The sequence below is a fragment of the Sminthopsis crassicaudata genome, chromosome 3 (assembly GCF_048593235.1).
Source record: "Sminthopsis crassicaudata isolate SCR6 chromosome 3, ASM4859323v1, whole genome shotgun sequence".
In the NCBI taxonomy this organism is placed as follows: Eukaryota; Metazoa; Chordata; class Mammalia; order Dasyuromorphia; family Dasyuridae; genus Sminthopsis; species Sminthopsis crassicaudata.
This window is the reverse complement of record NC_133619.1, coordinates 644,292,344-644,309,168: the sequence shown is the minus strand read 5'-3', so window position 1 is coordinate 644,309,168 and position 16,825 is coordinate 644,292,344. Positions and strand designations below refer to the sequence as shown.

General features: G+C 42.2%; 1 protein-coding gene across 3 annotated transcripts; it reads left to right on the top strand.

Moving 5' to 3' along the window:
• The first annotated feature begins 540 nt into the window (after nucleotides 1-540).
• LOC141564949 (uncharacterized) lies at nucleotides 541-16,076 on the top strand. 3 transcript variants are annotated; one of them, XM_074307821.1, is made up of 7 exons: nucleotides 624-832; nucleotides 4,259-4,787; nucleotides 5,643-5,722; nucleotides 7,228-7,311; nucleotides 8,689-8,815; nucleotides 9,572-9,640; nucleotides 13,324-16,076. In XM_074307821.1, exons 4-7 carry the CDS (start codon nucleotides 7,279-7,281, stop codon nucleotides 15,057-15,059), a joined length of 1,965 nt encoding a protein of 654 aa, XP_074163922.1. In that variant the 5' UTR covers nucleotides 624-832; nucleotides 4,259-4,787; nucleotides 5,643-5,722; nucleotides 7,228-7,278; the 3' UTR covers nucleotides 15,060-16,076. The 3 variants fall into 3 exon arrangements, with proteins under 3 accessions (XP_074163920.1, XP_074163922.1, XP_074163921.1); XM_074307819.1 differs by lacking the exons at nucleotides 4,259-4,787; nucleotides 5,643-5,722 and having other exon boundaries at nucleotides 541-717; XM_074307820.1 differs by lacking the exons at nucleotides 4,259-4,787; nucleotides 5,643-5,722.
• Nucleotides 16,077-16,825: the final 749 nt, after the last annotated feature.

The following is a 16,825-nucleotide window of genomic DNA, read 5'->3' as shown; positions in this document are numbered from 1 at the left end:
GCCTGGTAGAGATGTCACTGTCAGTGGTCAAAGGTACTCTGTTGGGCCTAGGAACTTGGACAGACTGGTAATAGTAACTGCTAGGAGGGTATCTAACAGCAATCAAAATACTGGTTAGTTTTCTAAATAGGCAATCATCACACTCTCACAATCATTTTGGAGATCAGGATTTTTTATTCTACGGTTTCGCCAAATCCCAATATAAGAAAAACTAGAACTATAAAATAAGGTTTTCCATTTAAAACATGAAGAAAAATGGCCCGTGAAACAGCAGTGCAATTCTGGACTATAATTATTATTATAATACTGCCATGGGAGACAAGTGAGCCCTCATTTTAATATAGGTTAGGAGAAAATCCAATTCAATCTGGATCGAAGGTTGAAGGTAAATTGGCTGCGGCCCAGGATTTTTCTCTCCACGCTTTCAGCGCCAGAGCGGAAGGAGGGAGCCCCACAGCTGGGAATGAGAGTGGGAAAAGAGGCGATCTCCGACCAGAACAGCCTTGTGGGTGATGATCCAGGTGGAATAGGAGCCTTGGGGTGGGGTTTGGAAGCCTGGGAGGAGTCCAGGGCGGACCTGGGGCCTCTCCCGCGGAGAAGACATTTCACGTCATGGGGGCGGGGTTTGGGACGGGAAGCAGCTCCGGGTCTCCCATCCCGCTCTTGGGCGTCCTAGAAGGAAACGGCTCGTTTTGGGAAGTCTCTGGGCTGGCTAAGGTGGGAACTCTTGGGCTCGAGAGAAATCTCCTCCGAGAGCTGGCGGGAAACTGGAACTTTTGGAACTGAAATCTCTCTGCCTCCTGCAAGGCAGCTGTGCAGGGGCAGGTCCCAGGTAGGTCCGTCCACCTCCCGGCATCTCTACCCCCCAGCTCCCTGCCCACCCGAGCTTTTGCTAGTCGCGTTTGCCTTTGCTAATGGGAGATGATCTGACCTTCAGCACCAGAAGCCCCCTCCCCCATCAATGTTTTTCACACCCCAAATGTTTCCCAAACTTTGGAGGTTCCCGTCCCCGGATTTATCACCGACTGACATTTCCCCAATTTCAGACCTTGCCCTTAAGGCCCCGGGAGTCCCGCCTTGTTCCTGGATCCCGTTAGAAATGTGGTGCTTCTGCCTTCCCACTTAGTCCTCTGGTAGATTCAAGAGTGCTGCCTGTCTTGAGGACCCCATTTTGGATCCCGCCTGGCTCTGCCTGGCTCCCCCCATCCCCCAGGCTCTTGGGCAGCTGCCGATCGGACCCCAGGCCCTGTCTCCCCGTGTCCAGGCCCCCTTTAGGGTCTCCAAGCCTAAGCTTTACCAGAGGGTCCCAGGCACGCTCCCCAACTCCTAGGAAGACTCGGGCACAGTCGCGCTGCTTTCCCGGGATCCGTGTCCCCCCCAAGCCTTCTGCCCCTCCAGTGTCCCTGATTTCCCTTCCCCGAGCTGGGTCAGAATTTCTCTCCCAGATCTGACCTGGGCTCTCCTTTCCTCCTGCTTCCCTGCCCCCTCTTTTAAAGCCCTCCCCTTCCCCCCCATAGATCCCTGGCTTCCCCTGGCGCCTCCATCCTTCCCTCCCCCGGGTTATTGCATATTCTGTAGGCTTTTACCTCCTGCCCCAGGCGGAGATTACCTTTTTCTACCTTTCAGAGATGAAGGTTACAATGTTGCCAGCTTTCCGCCCTCCCCCACCTTTCTCAGTTCCAGTTCTTCCTCTTGCCCAATGTTTGTAATTGTTTCCATTTCCCTTTTCCTACGTGTCAGACACGGTTCAGCTGCAACCTTTGAAGCTCCCAACAGTGACACAGTTAACATTTTCCCATCTATACTAGTTGGCCTTAATGCGGGCCTTGGAATTTAACGTTCTCTTTTTTTTTTTTTTTTTTTACTGGATCTTTTATATTCAATTTTCCATTGAGTTCTGCTCTTTTGTTACAGACACATGAAAGTTTTTCAGGAAGATTCTGTTCCCGATTTCTGGGTAAACTCTTCAGGATGCAAGTCCAGGTCTCTTGTCCTTTGAAATTTAATGTAACCAAAGCCATGATATTTTAGAGTCGAAGTTTCAGGTTTTGTGAAATCCTGACTATTTCTGCAGTGTCCAAGTCTGTCTTATTTTCTGCTTGGATGGCAGTGTTTTCTCCTTCACCTGGGAATTGTGAAATTTTGCTACAATATTCTTGTAAGGTTTTCTCCTGTGATCTCCTCAGTTGGTGAAAAGTAGATTTTTTTCTTTCCCCTTTTACCCTCTTGTTCTAGAATTTCTGGGCAATTTTGTTTTATAATTTCTTGAAATATTGTATCCAGATTCTTTAAATAATAATCTTTAGGTAGTCCAACAATTCTTATGTTGTCTCTCTGTAATGTTCTTGAATTGTGAGGGTCCGGTCGTGTGCTCAATTATAATCCTTCTCTGGGAGGAGATCTGTAAAATCTTTCCCTCTGTGCGCAAGTTTCTTGGGAGCTCTGCATCTCCTCCAACTCTTGTCCTTTCTCAAATCAGACTGGTCTCCTTTCAGCCTGCCTGGTGTCAAGACTTTATCCCAGAGTCCATTCTCCCAGACCCAATGCTGCCCTTCTTTTATCCTCCCAGAGAATGGGCGTGGGATACTGCAAGGGCTTCTGGAAAACATTACTTCAACCAATGAGCTTGCTCTTCCTAGAATTCCTAAGGTGTAAACTCCCTTTAAAGGCCCGAACCAAAGGTCTGAGCCAGAGAACTGTCAAGTCAACCTGAGCTCTCACCTGGTAATCCTAACATCTCTCCTTGATGTGTTCTCCAGTTTTTCTAATGAGATGTTTCAGATTCACTTCTATGTTTTCTAGTTTAGTTCGTTTTTAGTCTCTTATAATGTCACTCGATTCCTGTTTTTCGAGAACTTTTTTGTTAGCTCTTTTCATAATTTCTTGGATTGCTTTCATTTCTCCTCCTAATATTTCCTTGATCTCTTATTTGGTTATTATCCAATAATCCTCGACCGACGTGTAAAAATAGGCATGTAACAAATATTGAGGCTCCCTGAATTTGAAGGTTGCAGATTAGTCAACCATAGTTGACTTCGTCACAGATATGGGGGACTGAGGAGAAGGCAGTTAAGGTATTAAAGGTATGGTGTATACTGAGAAGTAACCCTGTCAGGATTTGGATAATTAGACAGATGCCAAGTAAGAAATCAAAATTCCATCAGGCAGAAATGATAGAAGGTTCAGGGAGGTGAATGAATGAGTGGTTGATGATTTTTATTAGTGGGTGGGTTTGATGTAGATTGGTCATTAGTTTTTGTAGTTGAATTACAACAATGGTTTTTCATGCCATAGGTTATGGTTAGAGTCCATACTAAAATTATAGTGGAAATGATAGTAATTTTCTTATTGTCTTTGTTACTGATCTTTGGGTTTGTTGCTTTTGCTTCTAAGCCTTCTGCAGTGTATGGGGTTTAGGTCTTGTAGCTAGTGGGGGTGTGGAATTCCTTTTTTATGTTCTTGCAGGAACTCCTTTTGGGCTTGTCTTGTACCTTTGAAGTCATCCTTTGGGATAGGAATAGCTTATTATTTAACCTCACTATTTTCTGCATATTAATCATGCTCTTCTTTTATACTAAAGTAGGTGTTGTGAAGTTCTTTTTCCTTTGCTTGCTCATCCTGAATTTTCATTTGGTTTTGTTTTATACTTAGCAGCTTATAACTGATAATTATTACAGTTAAGTTGGATTTCTGAGCTGGGTAATGCTGCCTTAACCCTCAGCTCCTCCTTACTGTTATGTTCTGAATTCTGTCAAGAGATTCAACCTTAGCAACAATTGTCACCTAAGGCACAAGGAGGGTGCCTCAACTGCTGTCCTGGAAATGGTTTTGCTCTGTTAAATACTGCACTTCCTAGTTCATTCCTCCTTGTCCACAGCCTCAGCCCAGCATAATGTCTGGCCTGCACTGCCAGCCCCGACTAGATCCTTCACTCTTGCCCTACTTGGTTTTCATAGCGTGAAAATTCTTGAGCAAAATGTTTTACATGTTTGCACTTATATAACCTTTGCAAATTGTTTATTATTATTATTATTTTTGCTGAAAACAAATTTTAAAGTGTTAAAAATTGTGTTTACATGTCATTGGAAAATAAAATACTTTTTTATATAAATAAATGAGGTAAAGCAACCTCAATCCCCTCTGTTCCAAAGTATCTTTTAGACATATTGAACTAGTGCTCTAATTTGAGATGTTTTAAGATTACCATGTAAGACTAAACTCATTTTGTTTTCCTTCTCTGTTGCTTCTTCCTATTAAGGGCTGCACTACTCTCTCAGTCTCTCAGGCTCCATGAATCCTGCCACATCTCTGCAATCCATCTTCTCTCCACTGGTGTTTCCTCCTTCTTGCTGTAGCTCCTTGTCACCTCACCCTTGGAGTACTGCAGCAGCCTGCTTGTGGCTTGGCTGCTTGGGACTCTTCAGACTCAGAGGACTTTCCTGGAATAGATGAATGGGAAGCAAGAAGGCTTGGGACTGAGATCTCTAGGCATTCTCTTGGATCTGCCATTTTCTACTTACTGCAAACCTTCTTTGTTTGGGTAGGACCCAGGCAGGTCTGAGCCAGGGCTCCTCACAAGTCCTGGCTTCTGCTGGCTGCCCTTGCCATTCATACTTCTTATCTGCTCTGATGGCCAGTGTCCCCCCCATCTGTCAGAACAATTCCCTTCCAGGTCTGGCTACTTAATGAGTTCTTGGCCCCTACCACTTTTCCAGGTTTCCAAACACTTCAGAAATATCCACTGACCCTCTTCCTCAAGCTTACCATTGTGCTGTATTTGCCCAAAGGTAGGCTTTCCCCATAGTAACCCAGGAGTCCCATTCAGACTCCCCTTGTGGCCCCGGGTGCCCTAACTCGGTTTCCACCTCCTGTTGTGTGGCTTCAGACATGATTTTTTTTTTTTTTGTGTAAATACCATTTTCTTGTTGCACAATAAGCATTAGATTCCGAAGGTACATGTAACCTGGGCAGACAGATATTAGTGCTAACAATTTACATTCATTTCCCAGTGTTTCTTCTTTGGGTGTAGCTACCTCTGTCCATCATTGATCAACTGGAAATGAGTTGGATCTTCTTTATGTTGAAGATTTCCACTTCCATCAGAATACATCCTCATACAGTATTGTTGTTGAAGTGTACAGTGATCTTCTGGTTCTGCTCATTTCACTCAGCAACAGTTGATTTAAGTCTCTCCAGGCTTCTCTGTATTCCTCCTGTTGGTCATTTCTTACAGAGCAATAATATTCCATAACCTTCATATACCATAATTTACCCAACCATTCTCCAGTTGATGGACATCCATTCATCTTCCAGTTTCTAGCTACAACAAAAAGAGCTGCCACAAACATTTTGGCACATATATGTCTCTTTCCGCTCTTTAGTATTTCTTTGGGATATAAGCCCAGTAGTATGCACAGTTTGATAACTTTTTGGGCATAATTCAGATTGCTCTCCAGAATGGTTGGATTCTTTCACAACTCCACCAACAATGTATTAGTATCCCAGTTTTCCCACATCCTCTCCAACATTCATCATTATTTGTTCCTGTCATCTTAGCCAATCTGACAGGTGTGTAGTGGTATCTCAGAGTTGTCAGACATGATTTCTTAAGAAGTTTCACAGGCACTGCCTTTCTGTCCCAGGGACCCTCCTTGTTTTCAGGAACGGAAGCTGTTTCCTGGGCCAACTTCTCTGTACCCACACATCTTGAGCTCCTTCCCAGGTATGTGGCTCACTGTCTCCACATTCCCTAAGTCTAAAATCTATTCAGAAGTGAAAGGAACCCTCCCTCATCTTCTACTAAGATTTCAGGACTCAGCCAGGCTTCCCAGCTCCCTGTCCCTTCCCTCACCATTTGTCTGGTGGGGAGAAGGGATGCTGGGAGGAATGGGTATTAGTAGCAGGGAGAATTCTGACTCAGGGGACATTGAGGTTTTACACTGCCTCATCCCATCTGGGGCCCCAAACGCCTCCTGCCTCTTGAATCTGTAGGAGGGTGGGGGAGAGGAAGGGAGTCAGAATAGTAGGAGTTATTTTTTGGTTATAATCCATCTTCTTTGCCTTTTAGAATATCATATTGCAATACTGAATGTGCCTGAACAATATTTGAATTGGTTCTGGTTGCTTCCAAATTTTGTTTTCTTGACCTGAGAGTTCTACAATTTAGCTATAATGTTCCTAGGAGTTTTCCTTTTGGGATCTCTTTCAGGGGGTGATCAGTGGATTCTTTCCATTTATATTTTATTTTTATTAGCTTCCAAATTTTTAACGAATTATTTTCTTCAGTGTATCTTTTTCATTTGGGCAATTCTTTTAAAGGAGTTGTTTTCTTTAGTGGACTTTTGTACTTTCCTTAAACCAAACTGGTGACTTTTTTTTTCATGATTCTCTACTTCTACTTTCATATCTTTTCCTAATTTTTATTCTACTTCTCTTATTTGATTTTTCAAATCCCTTTGGATCTCCTTTAGGAGGACTTTTTGGACTTCTGACCAATTCATATTGCTGTTTGAGACAGTACATTGGAGGCATTTTGATCTCATGTTCTTCTGAGTTTCTCTTTGGATCTTCAATGACAATAATTTTCTTTTGACAGAGCTTTTGTATTTTGTTGTGTTTGTTTCTCATTTCCCAGGCTATACTGTGACTTTTAAGATTGAGCTCTTCCCCTCAGCAGATGACACTATCCCAAGCATTTTGTTCTGGGATCAGAAGCTTGGTTAATGACTTCTTGCTTCAGACAGAGAGTTATTGGCTGGCTCCTTGCTAGTTGTGCCAGAGGCTTTGGAACTGGCTATTCACCTATGGTGGCAGGGTCCAATGTGCCTCCAGTTGTTGATCTGTCCCAGGCTATGTTCCCCTTTTACCCAAGTGAGACAGATCTTTCCTGCAATCCTTTTACATTATCTAAGGCTGGAAAATTGTTTCTCCCCATTGTTTTGTAGGTTCTGTCACTCCACTCTTAATTGAAAGTTATTTCATAGGAAACTCGAGAGAGTTCAGGCAATATCCTACCTTTTTGCTTCCATCTTGACTCCATCATTTCACTTTCAGCCTCCTTCCCCCTGTTGGTTTAGGTCAGCCCTAAAGGCAAGGCCAGGGCCTTAGTAACTCCCCTGGAACCTCACCCTTTACAATTTCCTGTAGGCTAATCTCCTATCCTCGAAAAGAAGGGAACCACATCTGTTCAATAATAATAATAATCCCTCCTCCCCCCCCCCCCAATAGACTGTAGAGGACCACGGCCTGGCCCAAGCAGGGAAGCCGGAGCCAGAGGGAATGGCCCCTGAGAGGTGCAGAGCTCCACCACAGGTGAGTATATTCTGCCCACAGATGTGACAACATCAGCCCAAGAGGCCATTTCCACAGATCTGGAGGATGATCTGTGAGGCTGCCTTTCTCTCTCTTGTCTGTCAATCTTTTACAAAAACAGGAAAGTGAATGCAGTAATAACAACACTGCCCTCCTCTATGCTATATTTTGGACTGATTTACTGTCCTTTTGGCATGTGGAGCACTAATCTCCTTCCCCCAGTTGCTGCCCCCACATGTTTGTTTAAATTTCCCCTCAATATAGGTCCCTGACAAGGATGACTCTTTTGCTCATTTATTTCTGTCTTATAGGTATTATGTCTTTTCTTTGGTCCAGTACCTTCTCCTTACTACATACATACACACACACACAGAGACCTTCTAGCCATTCTGTGGCCAAGCTCCCTCCTGTAACCACTGATTTATCTCAAACCCTTAACCCTGTTGTCTGGAGCAGAACCCTGGAAGCTTCCCCTGCTCTTGTCCTTTCCCTGGCTGGCAGCAGAGTAGAAATTGTCCTCCTGCTGCTATTCAGCTCTAGCTTCCTCAGGCCACATAGACCTTCCCAAATCTCTCTGAATCTATTCCCTTTGCCATTTTTATTGTTATTATTGTAATTTTATTATTATTATTATTTTTTACTGAGGTAATTGGGGTTAAGTGACTTTGCCCAGGGTTACACACCTAGGAAGTATTAAGTGTCTGAGGGAAGATTTGAACTCAGGTTCTCCTGATGTCAGGAGCAGTGCTCTATTCACTTTCCTCTTAAAGAGAAGAAAAAATTTTCATGTAATCAGCAGAATATAACAGCAGATGAACAAAAAAAACCATACCTAATAAATGCTACACATGGTTCAGGAGCTGTCCAGCATTTCCTGGCTTCCTGCCTTGTTTTCTTTTATTCCATTTTATTTTCTTTTTCTTCTTGAGGCCCCTCCATGCCGCAGAGGCCTTTGGAAAATTCACAAGATCTTTTTTCCTCCTCAGTGATCATGGAAATGTGTTAGCTCTACAATACATAATACTTGCTAGCTTCACACAAAAACTTGGTGCCATTTTCTTAACATAGCACTGTCTGATTTCATGTCCACAAATCTTAATCTCTCTCTGCTAGAACCCATAACTTTTCTGATTCCACAAGCAGTAATTGCCTAATGAGACATTTCTCAATTTCAGTCCAACTGAACATATAAAATGTTTTTCTCTCTATTCCACTGGTCTTTGGGGAACTTTGGTTTCAGTGCTGGCTCTGAATCCTGTAAGGACTGCCACCTTTGGGCAGATCCCTCCTGTATACTTCAGGTCCCTCCTGTAAATTGAAGGGCATTGGATTAGTTCGTTTATGAACGTTCTTCCACTCTGTGTATTGATGCTTTAGGAGTTGGTGACCTTCAAGGATGTGGCTGTGGACTTCAGCCCTGAGGAGTGGGGTCTGTTGGACCCGGATCAGAAAGAACTGCACAAGGAGGTCATGCTGGAGAATGCCGAGAACTTGCTCTCCCTGGGTAAGAAGTGCTTCCCATGGAACTTTGGGAATGCCATCAACAGGAGTGTTGCCATCCCCTCCCTAGCGTGCAGAGTTTCAGGCTTTTATCAGTTCTTAGAAAGGCTCAAGGGCTGCCTTCTGTCCCCAGGAGACAGGATCCTCCTGCTGCCTATTCTTCTATGAGTGGTCTTTAGTAGGATGGGAACCCAGCACTTGTGTCTGCAAACCATCTGAAAACTGGTTCTGTCCCTTTTCACTGAACATGGGATAGGAGAAGGGAGTTCTTTTTATACATTTACTGGGATCCAGGCCTTCTGCTCAGAGCTTCCTTCATGCACATTATTCCCACCAAAAAGCCCTTTTTTTGGGCACTATCTTTATCCCCAATTTTAGGTCTGGAAACTGAACCAAACAGATGAAATTACTTGCCTAGAGTCACATAGCCAAGATGTGTCTAAATCCAAATTTGAACTCGGGGCTTCTTGATTGCAGGCCCTTTGCTCCCTTCTCTGTGCTCCTAGTGCCTCTAAAGTCCAGAAAATGGAGGCTGTGAGATGTGGCCCTCCTGATGTCAAGGAGGCAGTAAAATCAGGATCTTCTGCTTCCAGATTGCTTGCATGGACTCCTTTGCCCTTTTCCCCTGGCAGTAAGCACCCTGCAAACCATCTTTGAGTTGCCCTTGGAACCACCCAGTAGGCCTTGCACCCCAGTCCTTTCCAATGAGGAATAAATGACAAGTTTTAAGACTCACAGTCACTATTTTCTCCCTCCCCAGGACTTCCGGTTTCCAGAGAAGATTTCATCTCCCATGTGGAGAGAGGAGGCCTGAGGAATTCTTGTCCTGGTGAGTGAGTTGCAAGCTGGGGTGCAGGCTGCTATCCCAGGAGCCTTCTTCATGTGATGGGTCTGGGGGCAGGAAAACTGGCTTGGAATCCCATTTCAGACTCTTATGGTGCAGAGATCCCAAGCACCTCACTGAACCTCAATCTTTGCATCTACAAAATGAGGGGGTTGGACTCTATGGCCTTGCAGTTCCCTTCTAATGGAGATCCTAGTGGAAGTCTTTGTTGAAATTTGGGGTCGTCCAACTATCTACTGAGAAAGAAAGAGGTCCCAGGCTGTCTAATATGACCTTCCTAAAGGCTAAAAGCATTTATTTTTATGGTTTTGATATTTATTTAAAACTAAAAATGAAGTAGAAAAAGACAGAAAAGAACAATTTAAAAAATGTTTTACCTTTAGCAGAACATAAGAATTCAAAATCGGAAATAAAAAATATCCACAAACCATAAATGAAAGATATTGCCTTCAGAGCTGTCCATTGCTTTTTGCTTCCTTGTTTTCTTTTTTTCTCTGCTGTGCACTTTTTACTTTATTCTCCACCCCACCCCCTCCCCTTTCATCCTCTGGTAACTCCCCCCACACAGGCTACAGTTAACCACAGATCTATGTAGGAAAAGCAACAGCCTCTGAGGAAAGCCAGCCAAAGGCTGGAATGTATCAGTTGGAAGACTCCCTTCCTTCTTTCTTACTCCCTTCTTTTTCCTTCCATGCTTATTTTCTTCTTTTCTTCTTTCCTTTCTTCTCTCTGTTCACATAGGCTATCCTATGCTCTTACATACAGATGCTCTTAAAAGTATTTTCCCCCCACTTTCTTCATCACTGAAATAAATTCGCGCCCTGGGTTGATTTCTTTCTTCTTTTTTAACTGAGGCAATTGGGGTAAAGTTACTTGTCCAGGGACACACATCCAGGAACTATTATATATTTGAAACCAGATTTGATCTCAGATCCTCTTGATTTCAGGGCTGGTGCTCTATCCACTGCATCACCTAGCTGTCCCAATTCCTTTCTTAAGGAACAAACCTTAAACCAAAATGAGTCTGATTCTCATTGATCACGTATCGATCCCTTGTTAAGCCTTATTTGGTCTTTATTTGGATCTTTATTGTCTCAGACTGAGTATAAATCGCAAACATTTCTGCTTTGGCCAGAAACTCTGAGGGTCTTTTCAGAGTCACTGGTTTATTTTTATTTATTGAGATGTTTTTGGACTAGGTGCTAGAGGAGATTCTTTGCTTTCATTGCTCCCTAGCCTTTATCACTGGATATGGGAGCCTCAATCACAGGAGACCTGTTGGAGACATTACCTTAACAAGGTCCAAGTCTCCCCCAGCACCTAGCATCATCTGCAATAATCCTGATCTATAACTGCCCACTGGATGCAGATGGCTCTGTGGGGGAAAGTGAGGCCCATGACCTTGGGCACCCTGCCTTACTTAATTCTAAGACACATGGTGTGACCTCTCTCTTGTCACTGTCCTCTCTTAGAAGAAGTGACTGACACGAGTAGATCTGACTCTGTCTTCTGGATTTTTTCTGTCCCCTTTCACCAGTTTGTGAATGGGAGTGGAGCCCACCACCTTACTCAGAGAGAATTCAGACCTAATTCAGCCACTTTCTGGCTTATCCTGGTTCCTGTTGACCAAACGTTAGCTCATTCTTGGGGGATGGTTGTTTACATAACTGACAGCTTCCCTTAGGTTAGGGATATGGGAGGGAAAGACTCCTGGTTATTCCATAATAGAACCAGAAGCCCCAGGCCCTTGTTGTCTTCACTAAGGATTTGTTTATAGGTCAGAGGGAGCAGGAAAGAGACAGAAATAGAAACAGAGATTTAGCCCCTCAGAGGGACCAGCATGCAAGCACTGAGATGGGTAATGTCAGCCAATCAGTAAACATAGATTAAGCACCTGGTCTGTTCTATGCATTGCATTGAGCCCCAGGTATACAAACAGAAGTAGTCCAGAAGTTTTAAATCCAGCATAGAAACTTGGAAATGGTTTGAGAATAAGCAACAGTTTATGAAATTTATTCTTAGCAACTGGAAGTTGAATGGATGTCCATCAATTGGAGAATGGTTGGGTAAATTATGGTATATGAAGGTTATGGAATATTATTCCTCTGAAAGAAATGACCAGCAGGAGGAATACAGAGAGGCTTGGAGAGACATCAACTGATGCTGAGTGAAATGAGCAGAACCAGAAGATCACTATACACTTCAACAACAATACTGTATGAGGATGTATTCTGATGGAAGTGGAAATCTTCAACATAAAGAAGATCCAACTCACTTCCAGTTGATCAATGATGAACAGAAACAGCTACACCCAGAGAAGGAACACTGGGAAGTGAATGTAAATTGTTAGCACTACTGTCTATCTACCCAGGTTACTTATACCTTCGGAAGCTAATAATTAATGTGAAACAAGAAAATGGTATTTACACACATATATTGTATCTAGGTTATATTGTAACACATGAAAAATGTATAGGATTACCTGTCATTGGGGGGGAGTGAGTGGAGGGAGGGAGGGGATAATTTGGAAAAATGAATTAAAGAAAAAAAAAGAAATTTATTCTTAGCTAATCCAAGCAAAAAAATTAGTGTATTTTATGGAAATACATCATGTATTTAAAGAGAGAGGGGAAGGGAAGTTTATGAAGGAAGGAAGCAGTGAGATGGGAATAATGAAAATCATAGTGACAACGATAGCAGTTAACAAGCATATGGTGCCTACTGTGTGCCAATAATTTTATAGGTATTATCTCATTTGATGTTCACCACAACATGGGATGTGGGTACAATTATTACCTTCACTCTACAGGAAAACTGAGGCAAGGAAGCACATTCCCAAGGGTGCAGAGCTATCCTGTGCCTGAAATTGAATTTGAAAGAAAGGATTGAAAGTAAAATGGAGAACATGTGTCTAGTGCGATGGATTGAGAAGCCTCAGTTTCCAGTTTCCAGTTCTAATCTCCTACAGGGATTTAAATCAGTTTTCTCAGCCATTCAAAGCTCATAGCCTGATTTGTAGGAGATTAGGAGAACCTTCACTTGGCCTTTATCTCAGCTTTGTTGTGATGGGGGTCCAATGTCATTGTTGTAAAGTTCTGTCTTCTCCAAATTATAATCTGTCTTTGGGAGGAGGTTTCTTTTCTATATGAATCTTTTTCTCTGTGAGCAGGTTTCTTAGGAGGCTTCTGGATTCTGCCCCTCCAAAAATGTGGAATTGCTGGACTTGCAAATCCATGGGACTTCTTCTCTTTGACTTAATCCAGACTGTTCTTCAGACTCAATGTTGCATCTTTTTAACCTCACAGAGAATGGGCTTGTAGGTACTGCAGGGGCTTGTGGGAACTCCTTACTGACCAATGGACTTGCTTCTTTAAAGTATTCCTTCAAAGGTGTAGACTCCCTTAAATATTTGAAGTAAAGCTGTGAATTCTGAGCTAGAAAATTGTTAAGTACCAGCTTAGCACTTAGAACCTAATACATTGTATTGTGTGTGGAACTGTGTGAGAATTAAATCTCTTTATTGGTGTCAGTTAAAAGCATTTAAAAAGGATTGATTAAGTCCATTTTGGTTTGAAAACATTCTTCCTAAAGAAATCAAATGTCTATGATTTTATTATCAGCCAGCATTGGAGATTATTTATATACATATGTGTATTTGTTTATTTTAGATTCAGAGACGTGCTTTGATATAAAGGAGATGAATGCAAATCTGAAAATGATCTCATGGAAAGACCTTTGTCAATATCGTGAATACAGGCCTGTTTTTGCCAAGCACAAAAGAAATCACACTGGAGAGGAACATTGTGAATGGAATACACACAAGAAAGCTTTAAGAAAGAGTTCCAGTGTTGCTAAAGATAAGGATATACATGCTGAAGAGAAAACATCTGAGTGTCATGAATGTGATAAAGCCTTTATTGCATTCTCTTCTCTTGCCAAGCACCAGAGAATCCATGCTGGAGAGAAACCTCATGAATGTAAGAAACATAGAAAGACTTTGAGAGAGAGATCTACTCCTACTAAACATGAGAGAATTCACACAGAAAAGCAATCTTACAAATGTAATCAATGTGGAAAGGCTTTCAGAAAGCACAGCCATCTTATTTCCCATCAGAGAATCCACACTGGAGAAAAGCCTTATGAATGTAAGTTTTGTGGAAAGGCTTTCACACAGAAGAGTTATCTTTGTGGACATGAAAGAAGAATCCACACAGGAGAAAAGCCTTATGAGTGTAATGAATGTGGAAAGGCTTTCATCCTGCTCAGCCATCTTAATTCCCATCAAAGAATCCACACTGGGGAGAAGCCTTATGAGTGTAATGAATGTGGAAAGGCTTTCACTCTGCTCAGCTATCTTACTTCCCATCAAAGAATCCACACTGGGGAGAAGCCTTATGAATGTACTGAATGTGGAAAGGCTTTCACCCTGCGCTACAGTCTTATTAACCATCAGAAAATCCACACTGGTGAGAAACCTTATGAATGTAATGAATGTGGAAAGGCTTTCACCCTGTTCAGCTATCTTACTTCCCATCAAAGAATCCACACTGGAGAGAAGCCTTATGAATGTAATGAATGTGGAAAGAGTTTCATAAGCAACTCAAAACTTTCTCAACATCAGAGAACACACACTGGGGAGAAGCCTTATGAATGTCCTGAATGTGGAAAGGCTTTCACCCACTCCAGCAGTCTTATTAACCATCAGAAACTCCACACTGGGGAGAAGCCTTATGAATGTACTGAATGTGGAAAGGCTTTCACCCAGCGCAGCCATCTTACTTCCCATCAAAGAATCCACACTGGAGAGAAGCCTTATGAATGTCCTGAATGTGGAAAGGCTTTCAGCCTGCGCAGTAGTCTTATTAACCATCAGGAAATCCACACTGGGGAGAAGCCTTATGAATATACTGAATGTGGAAAGGCTTTCACCCAGCGCAGCCATCTTACTTCCCATCAAGGAATCTATACTGGAGAGAAGCCTTATGAATGTAATGAATGTGGAAAGGCTTTCACACAGAAGGGTAATCTTCGTAACCATAAGAGAATCCACACTGCAGAGGACGCTTATGAATGTAAGCAATGTGGAAAGACTTTCAAATACAAAAACAGTCTTGAAAACCATTATAGAATCCACACTGGAGAGAAGCCTTATGAATGTACTGAATGTGGAAAGGCTTTCACCTTGCGCAGCAATCTTATTGACCATCAGAGAATCCACACTGGAGAGAAGCCTTATGAATGCAATGAATGTGGAAAGGCTTTCACCCAGCGCAGCAGTCTTATTTCCCATCAGAGAATTCACACTGGAGAGAAGCCTTATGAATGTACTGAATGTGGAAAGGCTTTCAGAAGGCACACCCATCTTACTTCCCATCAGAGAATTCACACTGGAGAGAAACATTAGGAATGTAATCAATGTGGGAAAACTTTCATATGGAGTTATAGTCTTCATGAACATCAGAGAATTCACATTGGAGAGAAGTCTTATGATGGTAAGGAGCAGTCTTAGCAAACATGAGAAAATCCACATTAGATGAAACCTCATGAAAGTGGAAACCTTCAGGCAAAGCTTAAATTTTACTTAACAAGAGAGAGAACACATTAGAGAGAACTTGAGTGTCTGGGTCATGGTAAAGTTTTTAATATATATTAGTCCCTGACTAGACTTGGAAGATTCCATACTAGATATAAAATATCATTCATATAATCCATGTGGAAAATCATTCAGGGTCACTTCATCCCTGAATTGCCTCCAGAAAATTCCTAGAAGATTGAAACCATGGATAAAGGCATAAATATGTAGGACCGAGCTTGTTAGTCAGCAGGGATTTTCTGCCTGGGAGCAAATCTTCTAAAGGCCTTTCCATGTCTTTAGCCCAGGTTCCTCTCTGAGTTTACATCTGAGGATACAGAGTGGAGAGAAAACTTACAAATGTGCTGAAGCAAGACTTGCTCTTACCTTGAAGATAAAGGTCAATATAAATCACAATCTTTACACTGGAAAAAAACATTATACAAAATGTATTTGCAGAAAAGCTTCCACCTGCATCTCATGCTTTGTGAAGAAATCTTGCTGCAGATGAAACGTGAATATAATGTATGAGGGAAGTCCTCTTCCTACAGCACATATCTCATTAGACACTGCAATTTTATACTGTGTAAAAAGGTTAGAAAATAGATTTGAGTTTTTCTCTGAAATTCCAAGATTGGTGTCCAAAGAAGAGTCTTTATAATGAGGAAAACAATTGTTTTAATCTCTTTTCTCAATAATTATTAAGAGATTTAAAAATCTGATTTTAACTTTTCCTCTTCATTCTCTTGTTTATTCCTAAATGCTTTCACTTTCCATTTTTGTGGTAAGTTCTATGTTCCATGTTCTAATTTTCTTTTAAAATATCTCCAAATGTGGCTTAGGTCTCCATTTTGAATTATTTTGTTCAATTTTGCCAGGTGGGTTTGAGGGGAAGTGAGGCCTTTTCAGTAAGCTGACCCCCCCCCCCCAGAAAAGTGCCATAGTTTAAGGCTAAAGTTGCAGAAAAACTCTTCCCCCTTGTGCCTTTGCTTAGTCTTGCACAAATCACTTTGTCACATCAGCAAGCTCTGAATGTATAGTTACTGTTCTAGAGACAGAACAAAGGGGTGCTGAGCCACCATCCTGAGTTCTCATAGCCATAGAACAGGGAACAAGCTACAGGGAAGACCTGAGCCAGTCTGGATCCTGAATCTTCAGAACTGTTCCTCAACTCTCCCTGTTGAGACTTCTCCCTCTTCTGTGTTACGTTGAGATAAAGAAGGGATGCTTGCAACTCACCAAGGAGCGTCGAGCATCTTAGAAAACAGGGCAGAAGGAAACATTCCTGGGTAACAAAACATATCCAAGGCAGAAAATGCAACAGCAAGCTTGATACATTATTAAGAGCCTTGGGTTAATTGATTCAGTTCCATAATCTGTTTGCAATATCGTGAGGATCAATATCATCAATCTGAGGACCAGCTATTTTGTTCTAAATCTTAGACAAATGACTAATTTCCCATGTAATATTTTCAGAATGCCAAGCACCCTGTAGTTTGTTCTGCATTTGTTCAGTACTTCAATTGGTAAAGTTGGAACATACATAAGGACTTGGATAAAACAATAATGAAAACCCTGTTCCCAAGTGAAGCAAGCTT